The sequence below is a fragment of the Desmodus rotundus genome, chromosome 1 (assembly GCF_022682495.2).
Source record: "Desmodus rotundus isolate HL8 chromosome 1, HLdesRot8A.1, whole genome shotgun sequence".
In the NCBI taxonomy this organism is placed as follows: Eukaryota; Metazoa; Chordata; class Mammalia; order Chiroptera; family Phyllostomidae; genus Desmodus; species Desmodus rotundus.
This window is the reverse complement of record NC_071387.1, coordinates 67307417-67334113: the sequence shown is the minus strand read 5'-3', so window position 1 is coordinate 67334113 and position 26697 is coordinate 67307417. Positions and strand designations below refer to the sequence as shown.

Genomic DNA, 26697 nt, shown 5'->3' with positions numbered 1-26697 from the left:
AACAAGGTAGAATCCCCTACTTCCTTGATTTGGAAGGTTTTTTGTTTGTAGTTTGTTCTTTGTCTAGCAAGCAAAAATGAGCATTTTTAATGATTGATTTTTCTTAGAGAGAGAGAGAGACATCATTTTTTGTTGTTGTTCCACTTATTTATGTATTTATTGGTTGATTCTTGCATGTGCCCTGACCAGGGTTTGAACCCACAACCTTGGCATATGGGGATGACGCTCTAACCAACTAAGCTACTTGGCCTGGGCAAAAGAGGAGTATTTTGGGGGGGTATTGGTTTTTTGCCCAGGTTCTGGGTTGTAAGGGATGGAAATGGAACACTTGTGATCAGTAGGGGATCTTGAAAGGATGGGAGCCATAGAATTTGACTGAAGAGGGAAACTTAATGATGACTCCCAAATTTTAAAACTGAACGACTAAGAAAATGCTTGTCTTCCTGTGGGAAATAAGGCAATGATTTTGGAATAAATACAGTATGCTTATTTTAAATAGGTTCAGTTGGAAGTTGGAATAGGATTTTCATGCAGGAAATATCCAGATACTGTTGAAAGGCAGAGCTGGTGTTCATTAAAAATTAGGGGCTGGAGATGTGATAAGCCGACGTCTACATGTGTGGACACAATGGATGGTAGTTGTTTGTTCAGATGGTGGCAAATGAAAAAGATTTCCTAGGGCAGACCTTTGAGGGAATAGAACAGAAGGGACCCATCTACAGAGGAAGAACAGAGGGGGGAGGGAGAGAGAGAGGGAGAAGGAGAGAGAGAGAGAGAAGCAAGAGCAGTAGAATATGCAGAGTTGTTGGGGTAAAGGGAGGAGACTGAGGATGTAGCTGCAGGGTCTGCGCTTGATGATAAAGTGTCACTTCCTCTGGGCACACTTTCTGCCCTCTCCCTTCCCCCCACACCCAGGACTTTCTTTTCTAATTGTCCTGAGCACGGATGACATTGAGGACAGGTCAGCCTCCAGGGCTTGCTTGGGTATCAGTTTCCCCTTTAGATTAAATGCTTCCCAAAGCAAGGACTGTGTGGGGTCATCTATACACTGAGTACAGGATGGATGGAGACCTGGGGCGGAAACTAAGGCAGTTCCCTGAGAGCAGGTTCGGGAGTGTTGGGGAGGAAAGTCAGACTGTAAGGTGCGATGGAACAGGAAGAGAGCAACAAGTGAAAGGTGGTCTGGGAGTTCTGAGAAAAAGGAGAGAGAAAATTTTATCAAGAGAGAAGCAGTAAGAATATAATGTTTAACTCTAGGGCAGGAGAGATTTGAGTGTGTTGCTAAACTGTGGTGAAAGCCAGTGAAGAGGAGAGAGGATGAAGATGGAGGAATGGGCAGCGAGTGGGAAATAGCTGATGGAATGACTTCCAGAAGAAACTGGTAAATGCAGGGGAGGGGTGCACCTCTGACAGAGGGTCGGGGTGGGGGGAAGTGCAGACAATTGGAGAGGTGAGAGGTCAGAATGAACTATGAGAGAGAGGTCTATGGTCTAATGGGGGGAAAAACCACAACTAAACGACCTTGAACTTCTAATGCTGCCACAGTCGTTTTTTTCAAAGCCTCAACTTTCCTTTAGGTAAAATGGGGGTACTACCTTCCAACTCCCCAAATCAGGTGGTATCGTCCCACTTTCTTGCTAGTGCTTTCTTGGCTATTTGTTCTTTATTTTAATTTTTAGCATTAAAAATTTTTTTTTGGAACGTTCCCCTTAGAGGGCATACAACCTGGAAGATGGTCTGGATCTTATCAGCAAATTAGGAGGTGGGTCATCTGAGCATGAAGTGATACCATAGGGCTGAGCGAACTGGAGAAGGTTTTCTGGATAGTGGGCGTAGGATAAGGAGATGAAGACGCAAGAGACGTCAAAGTGGGTGCGAACATCAGTGAGAACCCAGGGGAAATGTGAGGTCACGGATGCCTGATCCTGGAGGAATGAGGCCCATTAGCTGAAAGGGAGGTGTTAGCGGAGGTGTGGCCCTAAACTTCCTCGCTGGACCGCGGTGCCGGTGAGGGTTATAAGGGAGGCGCGCACCTGGGCCGCACGCCCCCGAGAAGCTTTGGGGTGGCGGGATTGCTCGCTTTTGAAGGCCAGGTGGGAGGGCCCGTTAATTTCCACGAGGCTGCAACGGAGTCTCGACTCTGAGACTAGGACGCCCTGTAAACGGCTGCGTGAACCTGCGGCGAACGCGGGGGTAAGTGGGTAAGTTCGGGCCGCTGCCAGGCTGGCGTAGCCTGCACCCGGAGGAGGGGGTCGTTCGTGGTGCAGCGCGTTGCCGCCGCTGCAGGAACTTGAGGAACTTGGTTTGCTTCGCGTGCCCGTTGCACAACCTTGGGCTTTTTTTTTTTTTGTAAATTGCTGAATGTAGAGAGGCCCCGCCCTTCCGCACCCAGCCGCGGGGCTGCCCCTCCCGAAGTCCCCGCGGCGCTCCTTCTCCCGACGGCGCTGGAGGCCCTGGCGGAGGCGGCCCATGGGGCCCAAGGCGCTGCCCGCCTGGCTGCAGCCCAGGTAGGGCGCTCGGCCGGGGCCGGAGGGGAGAGTGTGCGGGAGGAGGGGCCGCCGGGGCGAGGTCTCCCCACCCCATCAGCGTCTGGGCAGAGGCACTGGCGGGCGCTGATCAATGCAACCCTGTGCCCCGCACATCCCTGAGCTCTTGACCAGGTATTAGCTAGTTTAATTCTCTCGATAACTCTGGGAAGAAGGCTCCGTTATTTCCCTCATTTTACAGATGAGGAAATAGGAAGGACAGGCGGGGCGGCCACCCCTTCATTTTGTTCGCTCTTTGCCAGTCCTTCCCTTCCCTCCCCCCCACCCCCGGCGCCGTTCCCTTGACTTTCTCCGACTTCGCGTAGCAGGGTGAATTTTAGATCTACCTGAGGCCGAAACACCTACTGAATGTGTATGTTCAGGGCGCAGTTCCAGAAAAACTCATTCAGTGGTAAGGCTCGGGGACTGTATGTTTAACCGAGACTCCAAGTGATTCTGATGGTGGTTTAAGGGATTCCTCTGCCCTACCCCGTCAGTAGCTTGTGGCATTTGTAGGGTGCCTGAGTAAAATCATAAAGCTACACTGTGTCTACTTTCCAGCCTTACTTTTCAGAGGTTTCACTTCCCCAGCTAGGAGAAAACCCTGTCTACACTGGCAGGGCCACTCCCACTACCCTTCTGAACCCCCGGGAACACTTCAGGCGGTGCTTGGCTGGACTCCCTCAAAGGCATATCTGTCAATCATCTCTTAGTCATCTCTCCAGCAACCCTTTTTTAAACCCAGCTCGACTTCCCTTTTCCGGCCTGAGCCACTAAACTGCCTTCTATGTGTGTCTGATGAAGGAAACATCTGCCCTTGCAAAACAGGAGGCAGTGGAGAGATACCCTAATCACACAATGCATTCTAAAGGCAGGTATGTCCAATGACTGAATTACCCAGCGTTGGGGGATGCCGCCATCGCTCCTCCCCTTTGGGAACTGTAAACCAGCTCTCTCTCAAGTCCTGCACTTACAACACATATTGAGTACATCAACCCCTTCCCCATGCCCCCCCCCAAAAAAAAAATTCAGTCTTTGCAACGCTTACTTTTATCTGTTGGCGAGCAGCAAGGTTAGAAGTTTATCAAAGATGAGGTGGATTTTGAAATAGAACTACATTTGGCTTTAAGCAATTTAGGATACTCATTAGAGGAAGGTGTATGTTATGGTTTTTTCAAAACCTGATGTGCATTAGAGGGGTAACCAAATAAAAGACTGGTAGAGAATAATTTTCTTGTTTGCTCTGGTTGACCAGGAGGTTAATTCAAAGATGTTTTTTATGCTGGAAGGATAATTGTAGAGGCAGTGTTTAATGGATTTTTCTGTATTTATAGGTGCAGGAAGAATGACTATCTTTTCATCTACTACTTAATCCAGTTCTGTGGCCACTCATGGATATTTACAAATATGACAGTCAGGTTCTTTTCATTTGGAAAAGGTAAAACTCTAAAACACTTCTTTTTACTTTTTTCCTTGTTTCCACCTAGTCTTGATTCTATTAATTTTTAACTTCTATGAACTTTACCTAATACTCTTCACTCCTCTAAATTTAGTTACCACGTTTTTCAGAAACCATGCTTCTTGCTTAGTACAAAAAACAAAGCCTTTCTGGAGAAGCCGGTAGGTAAGATAAGATGAGGCAAAGGGGTCTGGCTTCCCCCTGAAAATGTAGACATGGCACTGATACCATTTCTCTCTTCCCTCTTGGTATTGGACTGAACGTTGGCAGATTTGGTATGTTTTGAGGAAACGTGTAAATTCCAGTAGGTACAATATTTTGTGCAGAGAAATTAGGAATTAACCAAATTTTTCCATTATTTTTAAGTGCCCAGGTAGGCTACTGGTTAATGTGTCCCTAAGAAAATGACACGCTTTGTAGGTGACTCATCACTTCTATGGAAATTGGCATTAATGGTTTAAGTTATAAGCTTCTTCCAGTTTCCTAAAAAGTAAAGATTTTAAATAACATGTCAATTTTCAAAAAAAGGAGTCACTAAAAGACTGTCAAAATAACATTCTTTTCATGTCCCATCCCCACATGGTGTCATCACAGTTTACAACTGTTGAGTGACTCGACAATTTGAGCAAATGCTGGTTTCAGCTAAAACACAAACACATGGAATATATCTGTGAAAGGTCATGCTGTGCTCATCAATTCAGACTTCTGTATCATCAGGAAATTAATCAACTTTTGAGTTATCCTGGACTATTTTATGCTGCTTTCTTCTTACTGCAAATCTATAGAAAAATTCTTGTCTTTGTTAAGAACCTCCAAGGGTACAAACTCAGGCTTGAATTTCAGCTGTGTTGGGAGTCTGCAAGCAGCGCAAAACACAGGCGATGGGAAAACTTCCTTTGTATTTTTAGAAAAAACAAACAAGCCACTTCTAGGCCTTGGAAGTTGGCTGTGGCTTTGTGGGCATATCACAGGTCATGCACAGCACGAGTCACGAGCCATGAACTCCTTTGCGACCTGGCCTTTCCAATGGGAAAAATTGCTTTAGTCAACAGTGTATTTATTTCTTAATTTTATCCTACTGTTGTAATTATAAAAGCTACTTATTAAAGAAACATAACCTATTCATATGGAAGGCAGACTGAAAATGACTAAGTGGGGTTTCAGTATAATTCTTGAACCAATGTATAAATTAAGTTAGCAGCTTATAGTAAGCTGATGACCTGAACCAGCAACACCTGCTCCCTTCCTCCTTCATGGAGCTGTGTAATTGACAATGCTCTGTCAGACCAAGTGCAGGCCACTGGGTGAGAGCACAGAGGGTCTTGGCCTCAGAACTCACCTGTGAAGTGGGGATGATATTAACAGTGTCCACAAACAGCTGCTGAGAGGAGGAACCCTTAGTGCTCCATGGTAACTTAGGATCACTAGGCAGTAAAGAGAGCATAGTCTTCCTTAGATATTTCTTGATTTGGAAAGATTTCATTTTAAAATTTAAACCAACATATTTGTCCTCTTCAGAGGAACATTTTTTTTCCCTCCCACTTCAGCTCTCTCCAAATTCAGTTTTTCATTTGGGCCCTCTGCAATGCGGACTCCAAAAGCCCCCACCGGAGGTCCAAGTTCTGGTGTTTCAAGGGGTGGGGGAGGGTGAAGAGGGTAAAGGGGACCAAATACATGGTGACAGGAGATTAGATTTCAGGTGGTGGGCGCACAACAGAGTATACCGATGTCATATTATAGAGATGTACACCTGAAGCTGATGTTGTCACCAAAATAAACTTAATTAAAAAACTGACAAAAATCCAGAGAACACTAAGTATGTAGAGGACACACGTACTAGATACACATAAGCTGTTATGTGATACCATGGCATCATTAATATCATTTCTGTAAAGCTTCTCTGAAATCTTATTTTTCTCATCTGTCATTTTCTTGTCAGTGGAAAAGCTGTGAGCATAGCTTCTGTAATGAGCTCACCTCCAGCCTGTTTACACTTTCTAATCCTCACCTGAGGACATGTTTATTGATTTCATTTTTAAGAGAGAGAGAGTGGGGGAAAGAGAAACATTGACGTGAGAGAGAAACATCATTTGGTTGCCTCCGTAGGCACCCTGACCCTGACCCTGGGTATTGAACCTGAAACCTAGCTATGGGCCCTGACTGGGGATTGAACCTGCAACATTTTGGTTTATGGAACGACACTCCAACCAACTGAGCCACCCAGCCAGGGCTCCAATGTGTTTATGTTTGATGTAGTCTAGATTCTATTGGGTTTTGTTCAGCAATTGTTTTATATTCTCATAAATGGGGAATAAGTGCTATAGCTTTGGACATGGAGCCTTCTTTTTCAAGTTTTTACTTCTTTTTGGAAGAGGAGCAATTAAAATATACTGTGATATGAACTGATTTCTTCAGTTGCATACTCTTAATGATGTAGTGATCCAGGGAATTTCTCACATGCCCAATGAAAACGGGGGTACATCTCAATTTTATTTAAAAGTGCTATGGAGATGTGGGTTGTGCTGTAGGTTTTACTTACTCTATCTGTATTTTTAATTCACTGGACACAGATTCAATGGTTGACACTTTTTATGCTATTGGACTTGTGATGAGACTTTGCCAATCCATCTCCCTCTTGGAGTTGCTGCACATATATGTTGGCATTGAAACAAGCCATCTTCTTCCTAGGTTCCTGCAGGTAGGTTTTAATCATGTTGTTACTATTTTTGAATCTGTTTCACACTGAACTTGTTTTATTTATAGCCTTTCTTGACTTTATGGCCATTAAAAGGCCAGTGCTTGCATACCGAAGACCCCAGTGACTCATACATAGACTTCCACGAGAAAACTACCCATCCTCAAACACTGCGCCGTTAGAAGAGCCAGTCGGAAACGTTCAGGGCAATGGAGCTTGTCGCTCTGTGCAGAACTGCGCGCTCCTCTCCTGGAAGGGGATTTCACAGCCACTGCGCACTCTGACTCTGCCAGTGCCCCCCGCAGGAGAGGACTGAGGAGAGGCACAGGGGTGGAGCCATCCAGGCCCGGGTGTGATTCCTGGCTCCTCTTCCTGTGTTGTGGGACCCTGTCGCCCACAGGCAGTGGGCTGTTGCGGGGAAAGGACACCACACACAATACCTGGTAAAGAGTAGATGATTTTTAAAAATCTATTAATTTTTTGACAAACCTCTGCACTGTTTTCCATAGAGGCTGCACCAATCTGCGTTCCCACCAGCGGTGTATGAGGGTTCCCCTTTTCCCACATTCTTGCCAACACTTTTTATTTCTTGTCTTTTTGATAACAGCTATCGTAGTGAGTGTGAGGTGTTATCTTACTGTGGTTTTGGTTTGCATTTCCCTTATAACTAGTGAAATTAAGCATTTTTTCATATGTCTGTTGGCCATATTTTTCTATGTTCGTATGTCTTCCTGGGAAGAGTCTAGTCAGATTCTTTTTCCAATTTTTAATCAGATTGGATTTTTTGTTGTTGTTGTTGAGTTATGTGAGTTCTTCATATATTCTGAATATTAGTCCCAGATGTTGAATTATAATCTTGTACACCTAAAAATTATATAATGTTATGAACCAATGTTACCACCTACAAATTTAATTTTTTACAAAGTTTCTTTCAGAGGGGAAAGGGATGGGAGGGGCTGGAAGAAATTAGCCAAAGAACAAAATATATTTGGGTACGTGGCTCGTGGACACAGACAACAATGTGGAGAAGGCAGGGGAGGGGGCTTTGTGGAGGGGCGAAAAGGGGGAAGTGAGTGGGGGACATGTGTAATGGTGTCAACAACTTAAAAAATTAAAAAGTTCCTTTCATCCCTGTTCAGAGAATAGAATATTTCCTAGCCATCTCTGTTCACTCTGCCACTTTTCCTGAGGACAAGTGGGAAAGAGAGATTATTCACGGTTATCTAGTGTAGTGTCTAACCATAGACTTGGGGATCAACTGGACTTGGGTGCATATCCCAGTTCTACCTCTTAGTGGCTGTATGCATTTAAACGAGTCACATAGCTGTCCCAAACCTCCTCTCCTTATGTGATGTGACAGTGACATGTAGCTCATGGAGTAGCTGCGGAAACGGGTGAAGTAAGTTGCCGGCACTTAGTTAAGCATCAAGGATTAGGTGACTATATGAATGTGTGCTTAAAAGCTTCAGAAAAAGGCACTTCCATGAGCATTGCCTTTTAACTATTCACAAGATAAATTGAAAAAATGGATGAAGAACTAAATTTGACAAATTTGCATTGTAAAAATATCAGAAGCTGATTATATTGCCAGCACCTAGCAGAGTGAATATGAACACACACCTTAAATTTTTGTAAAATGAAGGAGTTACATAGATCCTTGTATTAAATGTGCTTAAAATACCATGAAAATTTAAAAGATGGAAATAGGTGTACAATACTAAGGAACCTAATAAATCAGCATTATAAGTTTATGGGAGATTTTAAGTTTTACTTATTACATAAAAGTAGAGAAATAGTGTTCATGAAGACAGAGACATTTTATGTGTTGCAATATCAAATGCATAGTAAAAACCAGGGCACTATTTAAAGAATGAACTAGTAATAACAGAGCAGTGGTTAGCTAACAGTTAGCCAACATCTAGATGGAATTCCCTTAAACACATTCCCTTAGAAAAATAAAAAATGGTACATATTTCTCCCAGAAGAAGTATATTATTTGGGAACAAGATTTATTGATATTTATTGTTAACAACCAGAATGCGTATAATACCAACACCCCATGATGCTAATTTCAGGGAACAGAGTTAACAACTCAGGTTAAATGAAAGTGGTACTCTGTTGTATGAAATTATTTTCCTTGGAGCATGGTCAAATTCACCTAAGATCTAAGTCATGTTTTCTTTTGGTATACCTTTTTGGACTTTTTACTTTCATAAGCTAAATTGGCTAATATTGATTTTAGCATTTTCAAAATTAAGAGTGGTGTCATTTGAGTTATTGTTAATATATAGGATGCAAGTCAGAACCAGGACAGTTAAATTTGTAAGAAAGAAAACAGAGCGCCTTGAATATGCCTAGAAAAATATGCACATTTTTATGCTTTCTGAACTTATATAGACTTGCACAATTATAGAAATTATTATATGTTAGAAATCCTATTTTTTGGAGTTCCAGAAATTCCAGAATATTTAAGTGTGATTTTAACCACTATTAATTGAAACTGTGATGGCTTATAGAAATATAATCACGGTAATCAAACTATATTTTTGTTTAGTAATTAAAAAATAATAGCAAATATACATTGAAACTTTGTATTCAAAGGTGAGGTTGTAGAGGCTACTATTAATGGGGCTCAGGTGATTTTGAAGTCTTTCTTGTTAGGAGAAATAACAAGCCAGGGATCGCCATGTTGGGAAGACTGTTACCGTTTTCATCCTGGGCTGATTATTCATTTTCATTGTAATCGTTTGGGTCCTCTTTTTATCTCTTTGAGAGTTCATCTGTTCTCTACTTCTTTTATTCATTTACTGTCTTTTCTATGATGTTGAGAATGGACATAGTATGGGAGAAAGCTTCAAAAACAAAGGTCATGAAGTCCAAAGTTTCATTTTCTCCCCCTTCCTTTATTAGCATTCTGCAGAAGTTAGAATTCCTTGGTTATGAGATGTTATGAGATGACTCTGAGGCCCCTGCTTTAAAATAACCAAACAAAACTCTAAGGTTGTGAAATCTTTCCTGGTTTTCCTGTTTCCCCACTTTTAAGTGAAGAAACTGTAGTTAAGAATATGGCTAAGCTACTGACACAGTAATCCCAGTAATCAATCATATGGTGTCTTGAAAAAAATGCACGGGGCCCGCGGTTTCAAGTAGCTGGAAAACATGCCTGCACGTTCCTGATGTTGTTTTGCCGTCACATTTGTGAGGTTGCTAAGTCACAGCTGAATTCTCTTTTTGGGAACTGGTCCTCCAAAACATCAAGGTAAGTCATTCCAAAGATCGGTAGGAATGATAAAGTAGTTGAACAGTTAGAACCATATGTATCAAATGGTGGGGGGGAGGTGTTTAGGGGGTGTTTGTTCTCTGTGTTCTGTGCATTTGTAAATGTTTCATACATATATCTTTATTTTGACAGAGAAAAGTCATTATGAGTTTTTAGAATTACACACCATTGCTAGAGAAAAAAGGAGGAAAAAGACTTATAATTAAGACTATAATAGTTTAACACACAGATATATATTTTTATGTATTTAAGAAACACACTTTAGGGGAAAGGCCAAACGGTCACATAAATAATTGTTTATAGACATCCATTTTTTGGAAATGATTGCATGCCAATTAAAATTATATCAGGAAATGTAGTTAACTTTTGGTATTTCAAATTTATAAAATGGGAAAGTAAAAAAGGTCCAAAATGCAGATATCTATTTTTAGAAATAATGATACAAATGAAAACTAAGTATCTCACCAATGAGCTTCCTCCCAAATGAGCTTGAGTATTTTATTAGCTTGATTAAAAAAAAAAAAAACGCTTAATTGATAAGTTAATTTACTCCAGTAGGTTTAATGAAAACAACCCGGCTCTTACAGAGCAGAAGTACTGCCAACTCTGAAATACTGACTTTGACATCTTTGAAGGGCTTTGTTCTGACTTTGATTGAGTGGAAGTCTGAGAAAGGTTTTTATTGAAGCTTGAGGATGCTTCGACCAAGGACAGGGGAGAATATCCACAAAGCAAACTTTTGTGTCATTACATTGGCGTGACTTTAGGAAACCCTCAGAGTCATTCAGTTTACTCCTTCACCTGTTGAGAAATGCTCAAAATACAAAGACTTCATATAATACATAACTGAGTTAAAATGGTTAAATTCTGTATTCTTTCCTTTGCTTCACGGGAAACATGGCTGCACAGGTATGTTTTATACAATTTTTAAAGTCTGTAAACCAAAACAATAGAAATATATTATTACCCCAATATTATCATTCCATTTGTGAGCCCAAACCAAATTACAAGATGATCTTTATATTTACGAATCTCACCTTCTGTCTGGGATAGGACAAGCAAAACTGCTCCAAAGATCTCATAGTTACAGATTCTTATGAGCACAAACATGAAGGAAATTCCAAAGGAGAGTATTTTAAAATAAACTCTTTTAGTAAAACAGCCAAGTTTCACCTTGTTTCCTTTTAGCTGTGAAGCAGTACTTCTTTGCATTTCCAGATTAAATAATCTTCTGATTTTCCATAAAATCATGTAGATTTTCTCTCCAGTTTTTAGTTGCGGCCAGGTTTATATTGCTACACAGAAAGTAGCGTCAGGCTATGGGATTTTCAAAGCTTCAAAGCCTCCTGGGAATTAACCGTATACACAATTCACCCTGTAGGGAAGAGTTTAGATTGTCCTCTATAATTTGCATTTGATTCATGGAGTTCTTCAGTGTGATAATTATAAAGCTATATTCACAGTATAATTTTAAAGGTACTGAGATTAACTTCTTATTCAGTGATAGTCTTGATTATCTATAGGGAAAAGTATATGTTCCTACAAAATACTAATCACTACATTAAATTATGTTTTTAAAAAATAATAGCTTACACTTATTTAGGGCTTTCTCTGTGCCACCAAATACTTTTCTAAGTTCTTCACATGGATTAACTCATTTAATCTTCATAACCTTGTCCTATATATTTACTATATGATACTAATTATCTTCCATATAACCACCGAGCACAAAAATTACATAAATTACCCGAGGTCACATAAATTGTTATTGGTGCAGGAAAAATTTGGATTTGGGCTGTTTGTCCTGAACTCTCAACTCTCTCTCCACACAGGATGTAAACACCACGAGGCTGGGACTTGCTCTTGTTCACAGCTCTAATGACAGGGTCCCCGCAGGACCCAGAACAGTACACTTAATAAGTATCTATTGAGTGATGACTAAATAAACCAAAAACTTAAAACTATAATTGTTTAAATGCTTTTGTCTTATATAAGAAAGTAATTGGTGGCTTTTGATCATATAAGGGTATGTTTCTGAAGTTCTCAAGAAAAGTTCACAGGCTTGAAATCATAAAATAGGTCTACGGCCAAACCACCATGAACACGCAGGATCTCGTCTGATCTCGGAAGCTAAGCAGGATCGGGCCTGGTTAATACTTGGATGGGAGATAGTAAAATAGTATTTGAGGCTAAAACTAACTTATTTTCTAAGATTCTAGAAATTCTCCATATGGTTGAAGTATCATTTTACCCCCTTGAACTATTTACAACTAAAGAGCTAGCTGCCATGTATAATGTAACAACTTGGTTTTAAGTCATTGCTTAACCAGGAGTTTAAGATTCCCAAATAGAATGTTAAAATGTGAAGTATTTTTATTTTGTAGTTACCTTACTTCTGAGCAGACCACATTGCCACCATGTTTAATTTGGGCTAAGGTGTAGAATTTGGAACTGCACTTTTATTCTGCCTGTTCCAGCTGCACTCACCATTACAGGACATTCATTAGCGATTAGTCATGCTCTCACGGGGTTTGTTTAAAATGACAAAGTGCTAGGTTCTCCCAACCCTGAAGCTCCAAATAACTGGCGAAATTATTATATGTAAACAAAAGAAAAAAAATTTAAAGTCTATTTAAAATTGTTTTGGTATTGATTTAGAAAATTAAGGAGGTTCTTGTTTTAAGGTTTAACTTTTGAGGAGAAACTTTTTGAAAGAATAGGATATAACCTGGACAAAAGGCACAGGGGCAGCCATAAAAGAACAAAGATGAGCATGTCTTAGTGTTTCAGAACAACGGATTTAGAATCACATTATCTAGATTTTTTTTGTAATTAATTTTGGATTTATTGTAACGATTTTTTGGGGGTGTATGGAGCTATAATTTACATGTAGTAAAAATCAACCTTTTTTTGGTGTACAGGTGATGAATTTTCGCAGACTTACACAGTCAGGCAATTGCCCACACAATCAAGATACAGAACACGCACAGCATCCCAAAGGTTTCCTTCACGCCCCTTCGAGGTCATTCGCTCTCCTCACCCCAGACCCTGGGAACCACTGATACGATTTGTCTTTCCATTTTTGCCTTTTCTGGAATGCCATATAAAAGAAATAATTTACATGAAAGTCTTTTAAGTTTGGCTTATTTTACTCATTATAATATTTTCTTTGCTTTCCATCTTCACCAGCAGTATTTACATTGTCTAGATTTTGATTCCAGACCTTTTGGCAGGTCACTTTCACTTTATGAAATGCAGAAGCAGATATTAATAATAGCACTTACTTCTTAGGGTTGTTAGGGAGATTAAATGAGGCGATGTGTAATTGGAATCTGGCATAAAGTAACCGATAAATACTGAATTTTATTAATTTAGGATATCTTCACCTAAATTCTCCCATTGCATTGCCATTGAATGGTCAAATTAGAGATAGATGACCATCAGGTAATTTGTTAATTAGACTGACGTAGTGTGTGTGTGGGAATCTTTACATACCCACATGTATGTACATGGTTGTGTGTTTTGGGGGAGGACGTGTTGATTGCTGATTTCTATGCAATTGGGATTCTATCACTAACATGCCACAGACCCTCAGGTGATGATTTTCCACAGGGTGAATTTCACTGTGCAGCTCCAGTCTCTCTTTTGAAGGTATTTTCTTCTCTGTGCTCATCAATTAGGCACAGCCTGACATCATGGATGGCTCACAACTCTGGAAACCAGGGAACTTGGGATGTATACACTTTCAGGTCTGCCACTAGTTTGGGCAAGTCACTTAACTTGTCTGGTCCCCGAATTCCTTATTTGTAAAAAGGTGGGGTTGGGTTAGTAGCTGGGGGGGGACGCTGGAGATCCATCTTATCAAGAGGTATCTAAGTTTTTTCTCTCAGTAGTCAACCCTGTCATTAGAAATAGGGGTTTTGTGTATGTATTTATGTATGTGTGTCTCTTGAACTTTTATGAAAATGGATGATTTTCCTAATTAGCAGTCAGTGATTAAATGTAAGATTAGGCGGTTCCTAAATTGGTGTTTGCTGCTAAGATCTTCTGTCTGAAGGCTGCCAGGTGTTGTGGCAGCAATCCTGGATCATTCGGTAACTACCATTGCAGGTAAGTCTCATTCATTACAAAACTACAGGTAAGTTAAACAGAGAAACACAAGACTGACAGGAGAAAAAGGGCAGAGAGCCTCCAGAGTTTGACTAAGGTTTGAATCACGTCGAATTCCCATACTCAGCAGCACCCTCTTGACTCACTGCTGTAGTCACAAACACGCTGATAGAGCTCGCACACGTGGGTTTCGCATCACGTGGCCCATTGTTGGCAAATCTTGGATTTCTCGGCACTAAGTGATTTTCCAGGACTAACTGCCTATGATTCTAAGTCATAGGTTATCCCACTCTTTTCTCCTTGATCTGCTTTAAAAACAAAGACAGCTATTAAAAAATATAAAACAATCTTCCCCTTTCATTTATCACTAATATGCTCCCTCAGTCTCCATTGAAAGAAAAGTAAAATGTTTGATTAAAAACATAAAAATGCAGACTGTACAGGGGATATAAACACAACATAAGAAGGCACATTACATTTAGATTGGGAAAGAGGAATGTATTTTTTGAGGTCAGTACTTAGAGCTAAGCCACACTTGCGTGAATTCTCAATAATTTGTAAATGATTACTGACTGAAAAAAATGAATATATTGAATTGTTTTCATTTGCCACTAGCATATGAGGGTTAGGATTATATTACTTCCCCTTTTCCCCCTGCCCCCACTAAAAAATATAATAAAGCTATGACGGCTTCCTTGTTGGATGAAATCAAGGTGTATTGGCCTGTCACTCAATACCTTTTACAGTGCAGCCCCCAACTCGTTTTCAGTTTTATCTCCTGTAATTCCCTTCTATGCACCCTACTCGAGCCCCAGGGGTCCTCCTGACTCCCCAGCACACCCTGTTTTCACATCTCTGCCTCTTTGCTGAGGCTGCTCCCTTGGCCTAGGATGGCCCTTTTCTTATCCAGTCTACCTCGCAAACGTCTGTCTGTCCTTCAAGATCTAACTCAAATGTCGCCTGTCTTCATAAGTCTCTCTGCATTCTTCCCCCCTGCCCACCCCAGGTACTTCCCTCGCCTGGACAGAACACTCTGAGTGACAGCATTATTCACACTGTGTCAGTTACTGCCTCCCCTTTTCTTGCTGCTGCTACCCTCTGGCGCAAGGACCACGCTTTCATAATCTTAGCATCTAATACATAGCAGTCACGCAATAAAAGCTTGCCAAAGTGAATAAAAACATGTGTTCATGTACTACAAGAAGGGAACTATCCTGATTCAGATAAAATGTTATCTTTTCAGTCATTATATATGTTGGAGAATACAAAAAAAGGAGGAAATGAAATTCACCCATAACCCTACTCCCTCAGAGATCACTTTAAGTCTAGGATATGCATTTCTAGTTAAAGCATACATTCAAGAGAAACTCTGTTTTGGGGGGTTTTTTAAATTAGAAAATTACCTACATGCCTAACAGATGATACTAATTTTTGACTTTGCTGTTTTTGTTGTTGTTGTTAGCTCACAGAAAGAATAATCATCCTTTTTGTGGTGATCACCAGTCAAGAGGAAGTCCAAGAGAAATATGTGGTGTGTGTTTTATTCATCTTTTGGAATCTATTGGATATGGTTCGGTAAGGAGGCAAAATAATCTCTTAAATCAAAGCTAAATTGCTTTCTGCAGTGAAACCAGTAATAGCTGTGTATGTGTGGTTACTTGGAATGAGAGAAGAAAATAAACCCTTTTCAAATTATTTTATCTTTACATGAAAATGTACTTTTAGTGCTTTCCATAATGGGCATAGCAAAGATACTGAAAGTCAACCATGGTACGACAACAGCGAATCGGTGCAGGTACCTAGCAGAAGACTTGGCATAACACCAATTTGGAATAAACCTCACAGCTGTTTGCCAATGAAAGACATTCCTTGCGATTGCTCTGGAACATGTTACTCTAATAAGGAAAGCAAGACTTTTTTATTGTATCATAGTCAGAACTTACAAAGTTGGTGTCTGTAAATTCATGACTATTTTAAATATAGGGCCCTCATAGCTCTTGGGAAAAAAATGTACCTCCACATGCATTTTTATATGCAATTCCAGTGGGTTCAAAAGCCTGAAAGAAGTGCTTTCATGGACTTACTAGAAGTTCCAGTTAGAACCCTTCCTTGCTCTAGATCCTCTCTAGTTTCCCTCTAATTCCAGACCTTTGCAAGGAGATGAGCCTAGTCTTACGTCCACCAGCGGTGCTTTGCTCTGTGGCTCACTTTGAAGAATTATCCTGTTACTTCAGCTTTCACAAATGAGAACTGTCCCTCTTGCTTAAAAAGATCTGGATGTGGACAGGTAACAAATTAGCTGAGGTTATATAAATCTTTTTATTACATTGTCAATAACTTAGCTGAGTTAAAATATTTCCAAATAATGGGTTAAGCCCTAGAGTGAATTAGAATATTTTGTTGAATTCAAATGACTATAAACAAAACAAAAAAAAAGGAAAAAGAAAAAACAAATGACTTTAGTGCTTTGTATATAGAACTGAGGATGTTATTTCTTATTTTTAACTGTTGGTTTTGTAGACTTGGGCAAACTTTCATAGGCTTTTGTAGCCCATGACTTCCTGCTCATCAGACACAGAGCCTTTCCTGAGACGGCGGCTTTCTAATGTATTATTCTCTGGCATGGCCAACTCTTTCCAAGTCAGCTCAGGCTCAGATAAACTCAGCAGACCCATTTCAGAACGAAGTGACTTGTGCACGGAGAGTGGTATCATGACGTCATGCGAAGACTTTTGGACACAGAAGGAGATGGCAGGATGAACCCCACCTCCACTATTACTAGTTATATGATCTTAAGCAAGTCTCTTGACCTTTTTTTTTTTTTTAAATAACAGCATTGAGATAATTTATGTACATTAAAATTCACCCTTCTAAAGTATAAAATTTGGTTTTTAATGCATTCAAAGATGTGTGCAATCATTGCCACTATCTAATTTGAGAACATTTTTATCACCCCTAAAAGAAACCCTAAACCTGTTAGTAGTCACTCCCCATTCCCTCCTTCTCCCAGCTCCGTGCAACCACTAATGTACTGTCTCCATGGATTCGCCTACTCTGGACATTTCACATAAATGGAGTCTTACAATATGCGGCCTTCTGACTGGCTTCTTTCACTTAGCATTATGTTTTCAAGTTCATCCATATTGTAGCATCTATCTATACTTCATTCTCTTTATGTGGCTGAATACTATTCCCTTCTATTGATATACCACACTTTTCCATTTGAGTTGTTCCTACTTTTTGGTTGTGAGGAATGCTGCTCCGAATATCCAGGTGCAAGCTTTTGTGTGCGCGTATTTTCATTTCTCTTCACGTAGGAGTAAAACTCCAGAATATCTAACCCTTTGAAACTCATTTTTTTCTTCTATAAAATAGGAGTACAATTATATTCCAAACTTACCCTAGGATGACTTTTTAAAAAGCAAAGGTGAGGGAACTTCCTCAACCTGATAAAAGCCTCTACAAAAAATTTACAGCCACCTTGATGGTTAATGATGAAAGACTGATACTTTCCTCCCGACATCTGGAACAAGACAAGCAAGTCTGTGCCAGCCACTTCTATTCACCATTGCTCTGGCCGTGGCAGTGAGGCAAGAAAATGGTGTTAAAGGCGTCCATATCAGAAAGGAAGGGGTGAAACTGTCTTGATTGGTAGATTACATGATCTTATGTATAAAAAATCATAAGGAATCCACTAAAAATATTAAAACTAATAAACTAGTTCAGCAAGTTTGTAGAATACCAAATCAACACACAAAGATCAATTATATTCTATACATTTGCAATGACCTAACGTAAAATTAAAAAAAATAATTCCTTTTACAATAGAATCAAAAGAAGTAGGAGTAAGTTTAACAAAAGATGTACAGAATTTACACACCAAAAACTATAAAACAGTGTTAAGAGAAGCTAAAGATTAAAATAAAAGAAAGGATATCCCATGTTTAGAAGTTGCAAACTTAATATTGTTATGAGTCCCCCAGTATATCTAAAGATTCAGTGCAACCCCCGTCAGAGTCCCAGCGGGCTCCTTTTCAGAAATTGAAAAGCTGCTCCTAAAACTCATATGGAAACTCAGGGAACCCAACATAGCCAAAACAATCTTGAAAAAGAACATAGTTGGAAGACTCACACTTTCCAATTTTAAAACTTACCACAAAGCAACAATAAGCAACAGTGTGATGCTGGCATAAGGATATATCGTGGAATAGAATTGGTAGCACAGAGATAACTCTCATATCCATTGTCAATTGATTTTTTTAAAAAAAGATTTTATTTATTTAATTTTAGAGAGAGGGAAAAGGTGGGAGAAAGAGAGGGAGAGAAACACCAATGTGTGGTTGCCTCTTGTGCGCCCCCTACCGGGGACCTGGCCCGCAACCCAGGCATGTGCCCTGACTGGGAGTCAAAGCAGCAACCCTTCGGTTCTGCAGGCCTAGCAATCTGTGTTGTTGAAAGCCCGTTGGGTGATTCTGATGTTTGCCTAAGCTAGGAAATAAGTGGCCTCTTCAGGGAACAGAGAAGTAAAAAGATGTAGCGTATTTCATCTATCGTGTCACAGAAGCAGGTTTGAAACTATCTGCTGTAACCCAAACAAGCTCCTCAGCACGGTTCTTTAATTGATCACACAAGAAGGAACAGCTACGTAAGCAGAGGGATGCCAATAAGGATTTGGAAGTCATGTTTTTATTTTTAAAATTCACTCCCTTTGCAGTTACAAGATTTGTCATTAAAAAAACCCAAAAAACAACAAAAAAAAAAAACCCTAGCTGCTTGTTGCATAAAATGGGCTTGGCTTCTGAGTGAAATCGAAGTCACCAATCAAGGAGACTTGATGGTCTGCCATCCACCTTGTGAGACAAGCCAGACTGACATGGTTGCCTCTCCCCATTTTTTAAACCTCTTCTGCTTGAATGATAGGAAATAAAGTATGGAATCTGCACATATTCCAGCTTTATTTGTGTAATTACAGAGTGAAGTATTTCATCCTTTTACTTTTCAGACACCAGCAGCAAATGATGCTTACCAGCTCCTTGTCCCCTTTTAGGTACACTTACAGCATGTTATCAGTCATAGGATTATCCTACGCCGTCCTGACGTGGCTCAGTCAGACACTGTGGATGCCGATTTACCCTTTGTGTGTTCTGGCTGAAGGTAAGAAAAGAGTGACTTGCTCTGTTGCTTACTGACAAAAGCCATCTAGTTATAACAGTTCACTAAATATTTTGGTGGTTAAATTACTATTTTGGGTACCGCATAGCTGACTCAATGTGTCTTTCCTGTCATACTTCCCTCGATGCAAAGAAGCAAAGTGTGAAGAAGAAAAGTTGGAGGGGGAAGCAGCTCTGCTCGGTAGACAAAGTATTGGATGAGCAATGAGGTCATGAGTCTCTAAGTCTGTTTACTCTCCAAGAAGGGGGTTAACATTGACTGATTCAGCAATTATTTTCCCCCAGTTTGAAAAAAATTATTTTAAATTATAGCTGACATGCAATATTCGTTTCAGGTATACAACACGGTGATTCAACATTTATGTCCCTCACAGAGCGATCGCCACAATACTGTTTATCACCGCACGTAGTTCTCACTACATTACTGACTCTGTTCCCTTACGCTGCACATTACGACCTGTGACTTATTTTATAACTGCAAGTTTGTATTTCTTAATCCCCTTCTCAGCAGCCCCACTTCTCTGGTAGCCATGAGTGCTCCGTGTCTGAGTTTGTTTCGGTTTTTAGATTGCATATATAAGTGAAATCGTACCGTATGTGTCTTGTCTGACTTATTTCACTTAACATAATACTCTCTCAGTTAATCATGCTGTCTCAGATGGCAGGATTTCTTTGTCTCTTTATGGCTGAAGGCACTGACTGTCTGTTCCTTGCTTCGTTCTTCCTCCCCACCTCACCTCCACTCTGCCCGGGTGCCCTATGGTCATTTCACACATGTCTCTTTTGTCCTCAAATAGGTGGTAAACTCTCTGAGGGGAAGAATTTTGTCTCCTATGTCTTTGACATTCCTCATAGCTTCCCATTTGGTATCCTTCCCTTTGCCCCTGCCCTATACTAAGTTTTTCCTGAATGGGGTCTATTATTCTCTGGGTGGGAATAGGTTTTCTCAAACTATTTTAAACCTTTGTCTGGGTTATCATTACAATTTGGCTTCTTATCCAATATTGCTGTTATACTTGAATTTTATTCAAATTTCAATTCCACATTTCCTTTCAAAAAGTAGGTTAAACAATTAGCTTTGGTTATATATTTTTCCTTTCTTTGACCAACGGAAATTCTAAGTATCTTAAGATAAACTGTAATCTGAATAGAGTATTTGTGATGACAGAGTTTTATATACTGGTGACAGGAATCCATCTTGAGCACCTGAATTACAAGCTGAGAAGAGTCACTCAGTCACTGTTAGGTCATCTACACATACTTAGCAATCCATGACCTTGGTGAATGTCTAGACCTCTTTTCCTCGTCTTGTTTAATTGTGTAATTATTTGGTTGATTAGATTGTCAGATTGATTCAAGTTTCTACTTGAAAAGGAAATTTAAACATTTTACCTACTATGTGAGGAAAGATGAGGCATATGTACTGTACATCACCTCAAATGTGTAAAGTGGGAAGCAGTATTTTTAAAGGCCTAACAAGGCTTGGAATTGTAATTGATTTTTACCTGGAAACTAGAGAAAAATCAGGACTCCCAGTTCAGCACGTTATTTATTCAGACTTCACCCATTAAGTCTAACCTCCGTTTTGTGCTAGACGAACTGATCAAAATAGGCCCAATTATGTATTGCATTTAAAAAATTATTTTTTAGTTACAGTTGTCATATAATGTTATATTAGTCCCAGGTGTACAACACGGTGATCAGGCATTTATGTAACTTGTGCACTGACCACCACAGCAGGTCTAGTACCCATCTGACAACAGAGATAGTTACCACAATATTATCACATAGATATTCCCTATGCTCTATGTACATCATGTTCTCACGACTATTTTTATAAGTGGCAATTCATACTTTTAATCCTTTTCACTTTTTTTACCCATCACCCCAGTCTTCCCTCATCTGGCAAACATGTTTGTTCTGTGTACCTATGGATTTGCATCTGTTTTGTTTTTTAGATTCCACATGTAAGTGAAATCCTACAGTATTTGTCTCTGACTTATGTCACTTAGCATAATGCCCTCTAGGCCCACCCATCTTGTTGCAAATGGCAACATTTTACAGCTGAGTAATATTCCATTGCGTGTATGTAAAAAATCTTGTTTATTCATTTGTCTATTGATGGACGCCAGGTTGCTTCCATCTTGGCTATTTAAAAATAATGCTGCAATGAACAAAAGGGTGCATGTATCTTTTTGATTTATTGTTTTGCATTTCTTTGAATAAATACCAGGAAGTATAATTGCTGGGTCATTAGGTCTACTTTTAATTTTTTGAGGAACCTCCATACTGTTTTCCACAGGGGCTGCACCAATCTGCTTTCCCGCCAATAGTGCACCATTTTCTGCACATCCTCGCCAGCACGTGTTTGTTGATTTGGTAATAGCCATTCTGAGAGGTGTGAGGTGATATCTCATTGTGATTTTCATTTGCACTTCTCTGATGATTAGTGATGCTGAGCATTATTTCATGTGTCTGTTGGCCATCTGTACATCCTCTCTGGAGCACTGTCTATGTATGTCCTCTGCCCATTTTTAAATGAGGTTATTTGTTTCTTTTTTCTTTTTTTAAAATTGTTGTTCAATTACAGTTGTCCCATTTCCCCCCCATTGCTCTCCCCTGTCCTACCTACCCCCACCTCCCACATTCAATCCTCCCCCTGGTTGTCTCTGTCCATGGGCCTTTTATACATGTTTCTTGACTTGACCCTTCCCTAAATGAGATTATTTATTTTTTGATGATGTTAAGTTGTATGAGTTCTTTATGTATTGTGGGTATTAACCCCATATTATCAGATACATTATTTGCAAATATCTTCTCCCATTCAGTGGGTTGCCCTTTGTTGATGGTTTCCTTTGCAATGCAGAAGCTTATTAGTTTGATGTAGCCCCACTTGTTTAGTTTCGTTGTTGTTGCCTGGCCTAGGAGGCACATCTAAAAAAATATTGCTAAGATCAATGTCCAAGAGTTTATTGCCTATATTTTCTTCTAGGAGTTTTATGGTTTCAGGTCTTACATTTAAGTCTCTACTCCACTTTATTTCTCTATGTGGTGTAAGAAAGTGATCTAGTTTCATTTTGTGTATCTGTACAGTTTTCCATCATTTATTGAAAAGGCTGTCTTTACCTCAAGGTAAATTCTTGCCTTCTCTGCTGTATGTTAATTAACCGTATAGTATAAACTTATTTCTGGGCTCTCTATTCTATTCCATTGACCTATGTGTCTGTTTTTATGCCGTTATCATGCTATTTGATCACTATACTTGTCGTAAAGTTTGATATCAGGTAGTGTGATACCTTCAACTTTGTTCTTTTTTTCTCAATATTGCTTTGGTTATTTGGGGTCTATTTTGGTCCCATATAAATTTTAGGATTTTTTCTTCTAGTTCTGTGAAAAAATGCCATTGGTATTTTGATAGGGATTGTTGCATAAAATCCGTACATTGCTTTGGGTAATATGAGCATTTTATTTTTTTCTAATTTTAATTTTATTATTTATGTATTTTCCATCACAAAACAGCGTTTACCATCTCAGAAACCTCCACCATTCATCCGATACTGAAATGAGTACACGTCCATGGCATGTAAATGCTGCACGCGTTTCCCTGAAATGCACTTCATACAGAATATTCTCGTTCCCAGAGGTCTGGAAGTGTTCAAACACTTCACTGCAGTTTTATCAGAACAGAATGCACTTGGAGGACAAGTGGACTGTTATGTCCCCATGCACTTTGATATTCACAAGCCAGTAGAGTGCCCATGACTGTCCTCGGTGCGGTGTGCTTTTCTGCCTGGAGGAATACATTGCAGAAAACGGGGCCAGAAGCTTATTGTACTTCAAAACTGACACAGTTGTATGAATCCACTCACTGTTTTCCCCATGGAAGTGATTTTCATAGCTCTTTTGCTATCAAACTTAACACTGAAATGATCATATTTCACAAAGACTCTTCAAGAGAACCTCACAAGACAGTACTTATCTCAGAAACCACTAGCATTTACCACGCACTGCCATGAGTACACGTACTGTGAGTTTAAATGCTGCAGATGCGTTTTCCCGAAAACCTGCTTCGTACGAAATATTCTTTTTCCCTAGTGGTTTTGAGGTTTTTAAACACTTCACTACAGTGTTATCAGAATGAAAGGCTTTGGGTAATATGAACATTTTAATGATGTCAGTTATTGCTGTTCATGAGCATGGTATATGCTTCCATTCATTCATTTCTTCAATTTCTTTGAACAGTGCCTTATAGTTTTCTGAGTACAGGTCTTTTACATCCTTGGTTAAATTTATTCCTACACAGTTTATTCTTTTTGATGCGATTATAAATGGGATTGTTTCCTTAATTTCTTTCTGATAGCTTGTTATTGGTGTACAAAGGTATAACTGACTTCTGAGTGTTAATTTTGTGTCCTGCAGTTTCACTGAATGGACTTATTAGTTCTAATAGTTTTTTGGGGGGATTCTTTAGGGTTCTTTATATATAGTATCATGCACTCTGTAATAATGAGTGTTATACCTTCCTTCCAATTTGGATGCCACTTACTTCTTCCTCTGGTCTGATTGTGTGGCTAGGACTTGCAATACTGTGTTAAATAAAGTGGTGAGAGCGGACATCCTTGTCTTGTTCCTGATCTTATAGAAAAAGCTTTTAGCTTTTCACTGTTGAGTAGGATGTCAGCTGTAGTTTGTCATATGTGGCCTTTATTATGTTGAGGTATATTTCCTCTGTACTCACTTTGCTGAGAGTTTTTATCATGAATAGATGTTAAATTTTGTCAAATGGTTTTTCTGCACCTATCAATATGATCATATGATTTTTATCCTTCATTTTTTTTATATATCATGTTAATTTGTGGATACTGAACCAACCTTGCATCCCAGGAATAAATCCCACTTGATCACGGTGTATGGACTTTTTAATATATTGCTGAGTTTGATTTGCTAACATTTGTTGAGTGTTTTTGCATCTGTGTTCATCAGGGATATTGGCCTATAATTTTCCTTTTCTTGTGGTGTCTTTGTTTGGTTTTTGTATCAGGGTAATGCTGGCTTAATAAAATGAATTTGGGAGCTTTCCCTCCTCAGTGTTTTGGAATAGTTTGAGGGTAGGCATTAATTATTCTTTGACTGTTTGGTAGAAGTCATCTGGTCCAGAACTTTTATTTTTTACTAGTGATTCAGTTTTGTATTAGTGATTGGTCTATTCACATTTCCTATTTCTTTCTGATTCAAGTCTTAAGGTTGTATGTTTCTAGGAATTTATCCATTTCTTCTAGATTGTCCAATGTATCAGCATGTAAGTGTTTTTAGAATTTTCTTACAATCCTTTGTATTTCTGTGGTTCCTGATGTCATTTCTCTTTCATTTCTGATTTTATTTGGGCCATCTCTCTCTCTCTTTTTGATGAGTTTGGTGAAAGGTTTATCAATTTTGTTTATCTTTTCAAAGAACTAGCTCTTGGTTTCATTAATCTTTTCAATCGTTTTTCTAGTCATTTCTAGTCACTCATTTATTTCCCCTCTGATTTTTATTGTTTCCTTCCTTCTACTCCTTTGGGGTTTGTTTTTCTTTTTCTGTTTCTTAGGTATTAGATTGTTTGAGGCTTTTCTTGTTTCTTTAGGCAGGCTTTAGGTAGGTATGTGAAGCTCTCTTAAAACTGCTTTTGCTGTGTCCCATAGCTCTTGGGTCATTGTTTGCATTCTTATTTGTTTCAAGCTATCTTTGATTTCCTAGTTGATCTCATTATTAACTCTTTCATTATTTAGTAGCATGTTATTTAGGCTCCATGTGTTCATGGTGTTTTTTGTATTTTCTTCTTATAATTGATTTCTAATTATTGCTTTTTAGACAGAAAGGGGGAGATCTCTCTCTCTCTCTCTCTATATATATATATATATTATATAGATCTCTCTCTATATATAATATAGATATATATATCTCTCCCTCTCTCTCTATATATAGATATATATATCTTTATATATAGATATATCTCTATATCTATAGATATATCTATATATAGAGATATATATATCTCTATATCTCTCTATATATAGAGAGAGGTATATATCTATATAATATATTATATATATAGAGAGAGAGAGAGAAACACTGATTTGCTGTCCCACTTATTTATACATTCATCGATTGCTTCTTGTATGTGCCCTGACCAGAAACTGAACTTGAAACTTGGTGTATTGGGACAATGCTCTAACCAGTTGGTCTACCTGGACAGGGCCTGTAATTGATTTCTAATTTTATATGGTTTTGGTCAGAGAAGACACTTGATGAAATTTCTAATTCTTAAATTATTGATGCTTATTTTGTGGCCTAATGTGGTCTATCCTGGAAAATGTTCCGCTGCACTTGAAGATAATGTATATTGTTTTTTAATAAAATGCCCTATAAATATCTAAAGTTCATCTGTTCTAATGTCTTAGTTCAGATCAATTTACTCATTGATTTTCTGCTGAACGATATATCCATTGATGTAAGTGGGGTGCTAATGTCCCCTGTTATTGTACTCAACTATCCATCTCTCCCTTTAAGTCTGTCAACATTTGCATTATATATTTAGGTGCACTTACATTGGGTGTGTAAATGTTTCCAAGCTATGTCTTCTTGTTGGGCTGAATCCTTTATCATTATAAAATGTTCTTTGTCCCTTGTTACAGCCTTTGTCTTCTTTTGCTTTCTATTTGCATGAAATATCTTTTTACATTTCTTCACTTTGTGTCCATGTGTCTTTTGATCTAAGCTATAGGCCACACATATGCAGGTCTTAGTATTTTATCCATTCAGCCACAAAAAGTTTTTTTATTGAAGCATTTAGTCAATTTACATTTAAAGTAACTATTGATAGGTATGTAGTTACTGCCATTTTATTATTTTTTCTGATTGTTTTTGTGAGTCTTTGTTCCTTCTTTCTCCTGCTCTTTTACATATCAATGACTTTCTATAGTGTTAGGTTTGAATTCCCTTTGTGTGTGTGTATCTCATAGATTACTGGTTTATAGTTAACGTGCTCTGTACATAAGAGTATGTTTATAGAAGTCTGCTTTGATAGTTGCTTTCAGAACATATTCTAAAATATTTTCTACTTCCTAATGTTTTTGTCATTTTTTAAACCTATTTTATGTGTTTGTACATAATTTTCCCACTTTTGCCTTTAATCTTCATACTAGCGTTATAATTGGTTGATTTCCTACTTTTACTAAGTATTTGCCTTGGAGATTTTTCATTTCGCACATTTTCTTATTTTTAGTTTTGGCCTTTTCTTTTATACTTAAATAAGTCCTGTTAACATTTCTTGTAATGCTGGTTTAGTGGTGATGAACTCCATTAGCTTTTGCTTATCTGGGAATCTCTTATTCAATTCTAAATTAGAACCTTGCTGGGTAGAGTAATCTTGGTTGTAAAATTTTCCCCTTGCATCACTTTGAATATTTTATGCCACT

The 26697-nt window shown here is 38.9% G+C and overlaps 1 protein-coding gene across 6 annotated transcripts in view; it reads left to right on the top strand.

Annotated features, from left to right (window-relative positions):
- Nucleotides 1-1942: 1942 nt before the first annotated feature.
- The window catches only part of HACD4 (3-hydroxyacyl-CoA dehydratase 4), a 29484-nt gene continuing 4729 nt past the window's right edge, over nucleotides 1943-26697 (top strand). Inside the window, exons 1-6 of one of the 6 annotated variants that reach the window (XM_045193707.3) lie at nucleotides 1943-2201; nucleotides 3860-3963; nucleotides 6555-6682; nucleotides 13640-13708; nucleotides 15532-15644; nucleotides 19117-19223. In XM_045193707.3, coding sequence (XP_045049642.2) covers nucleotides 3933-3963; nucleotides 6555-6682; nucleotides 13640-13708; nucleotides 15532-15644; nucleotides 19117-19223 — 448 coding nt within the window. In that variant the 5' untranslated portion in view covers nucleotides 1943-2201; nucleotides 3860-3932. Of the gene's footprint in view, nucleotides 2202-2374; nucleotides 2508-2548; nucleotides 2661-3859; nucleotides 3964-6554; nucleotides 6683-13639; nucleotides 13709-15531; nucleotides 15645-19116; nucleotides 19224-26697 lie in introns of those variants that run through there. The other 5 variants (XM_045193706.3, XM_053924804.1, XM_045193705.2 and 2 more) reach the window with 5 other exon arrangements.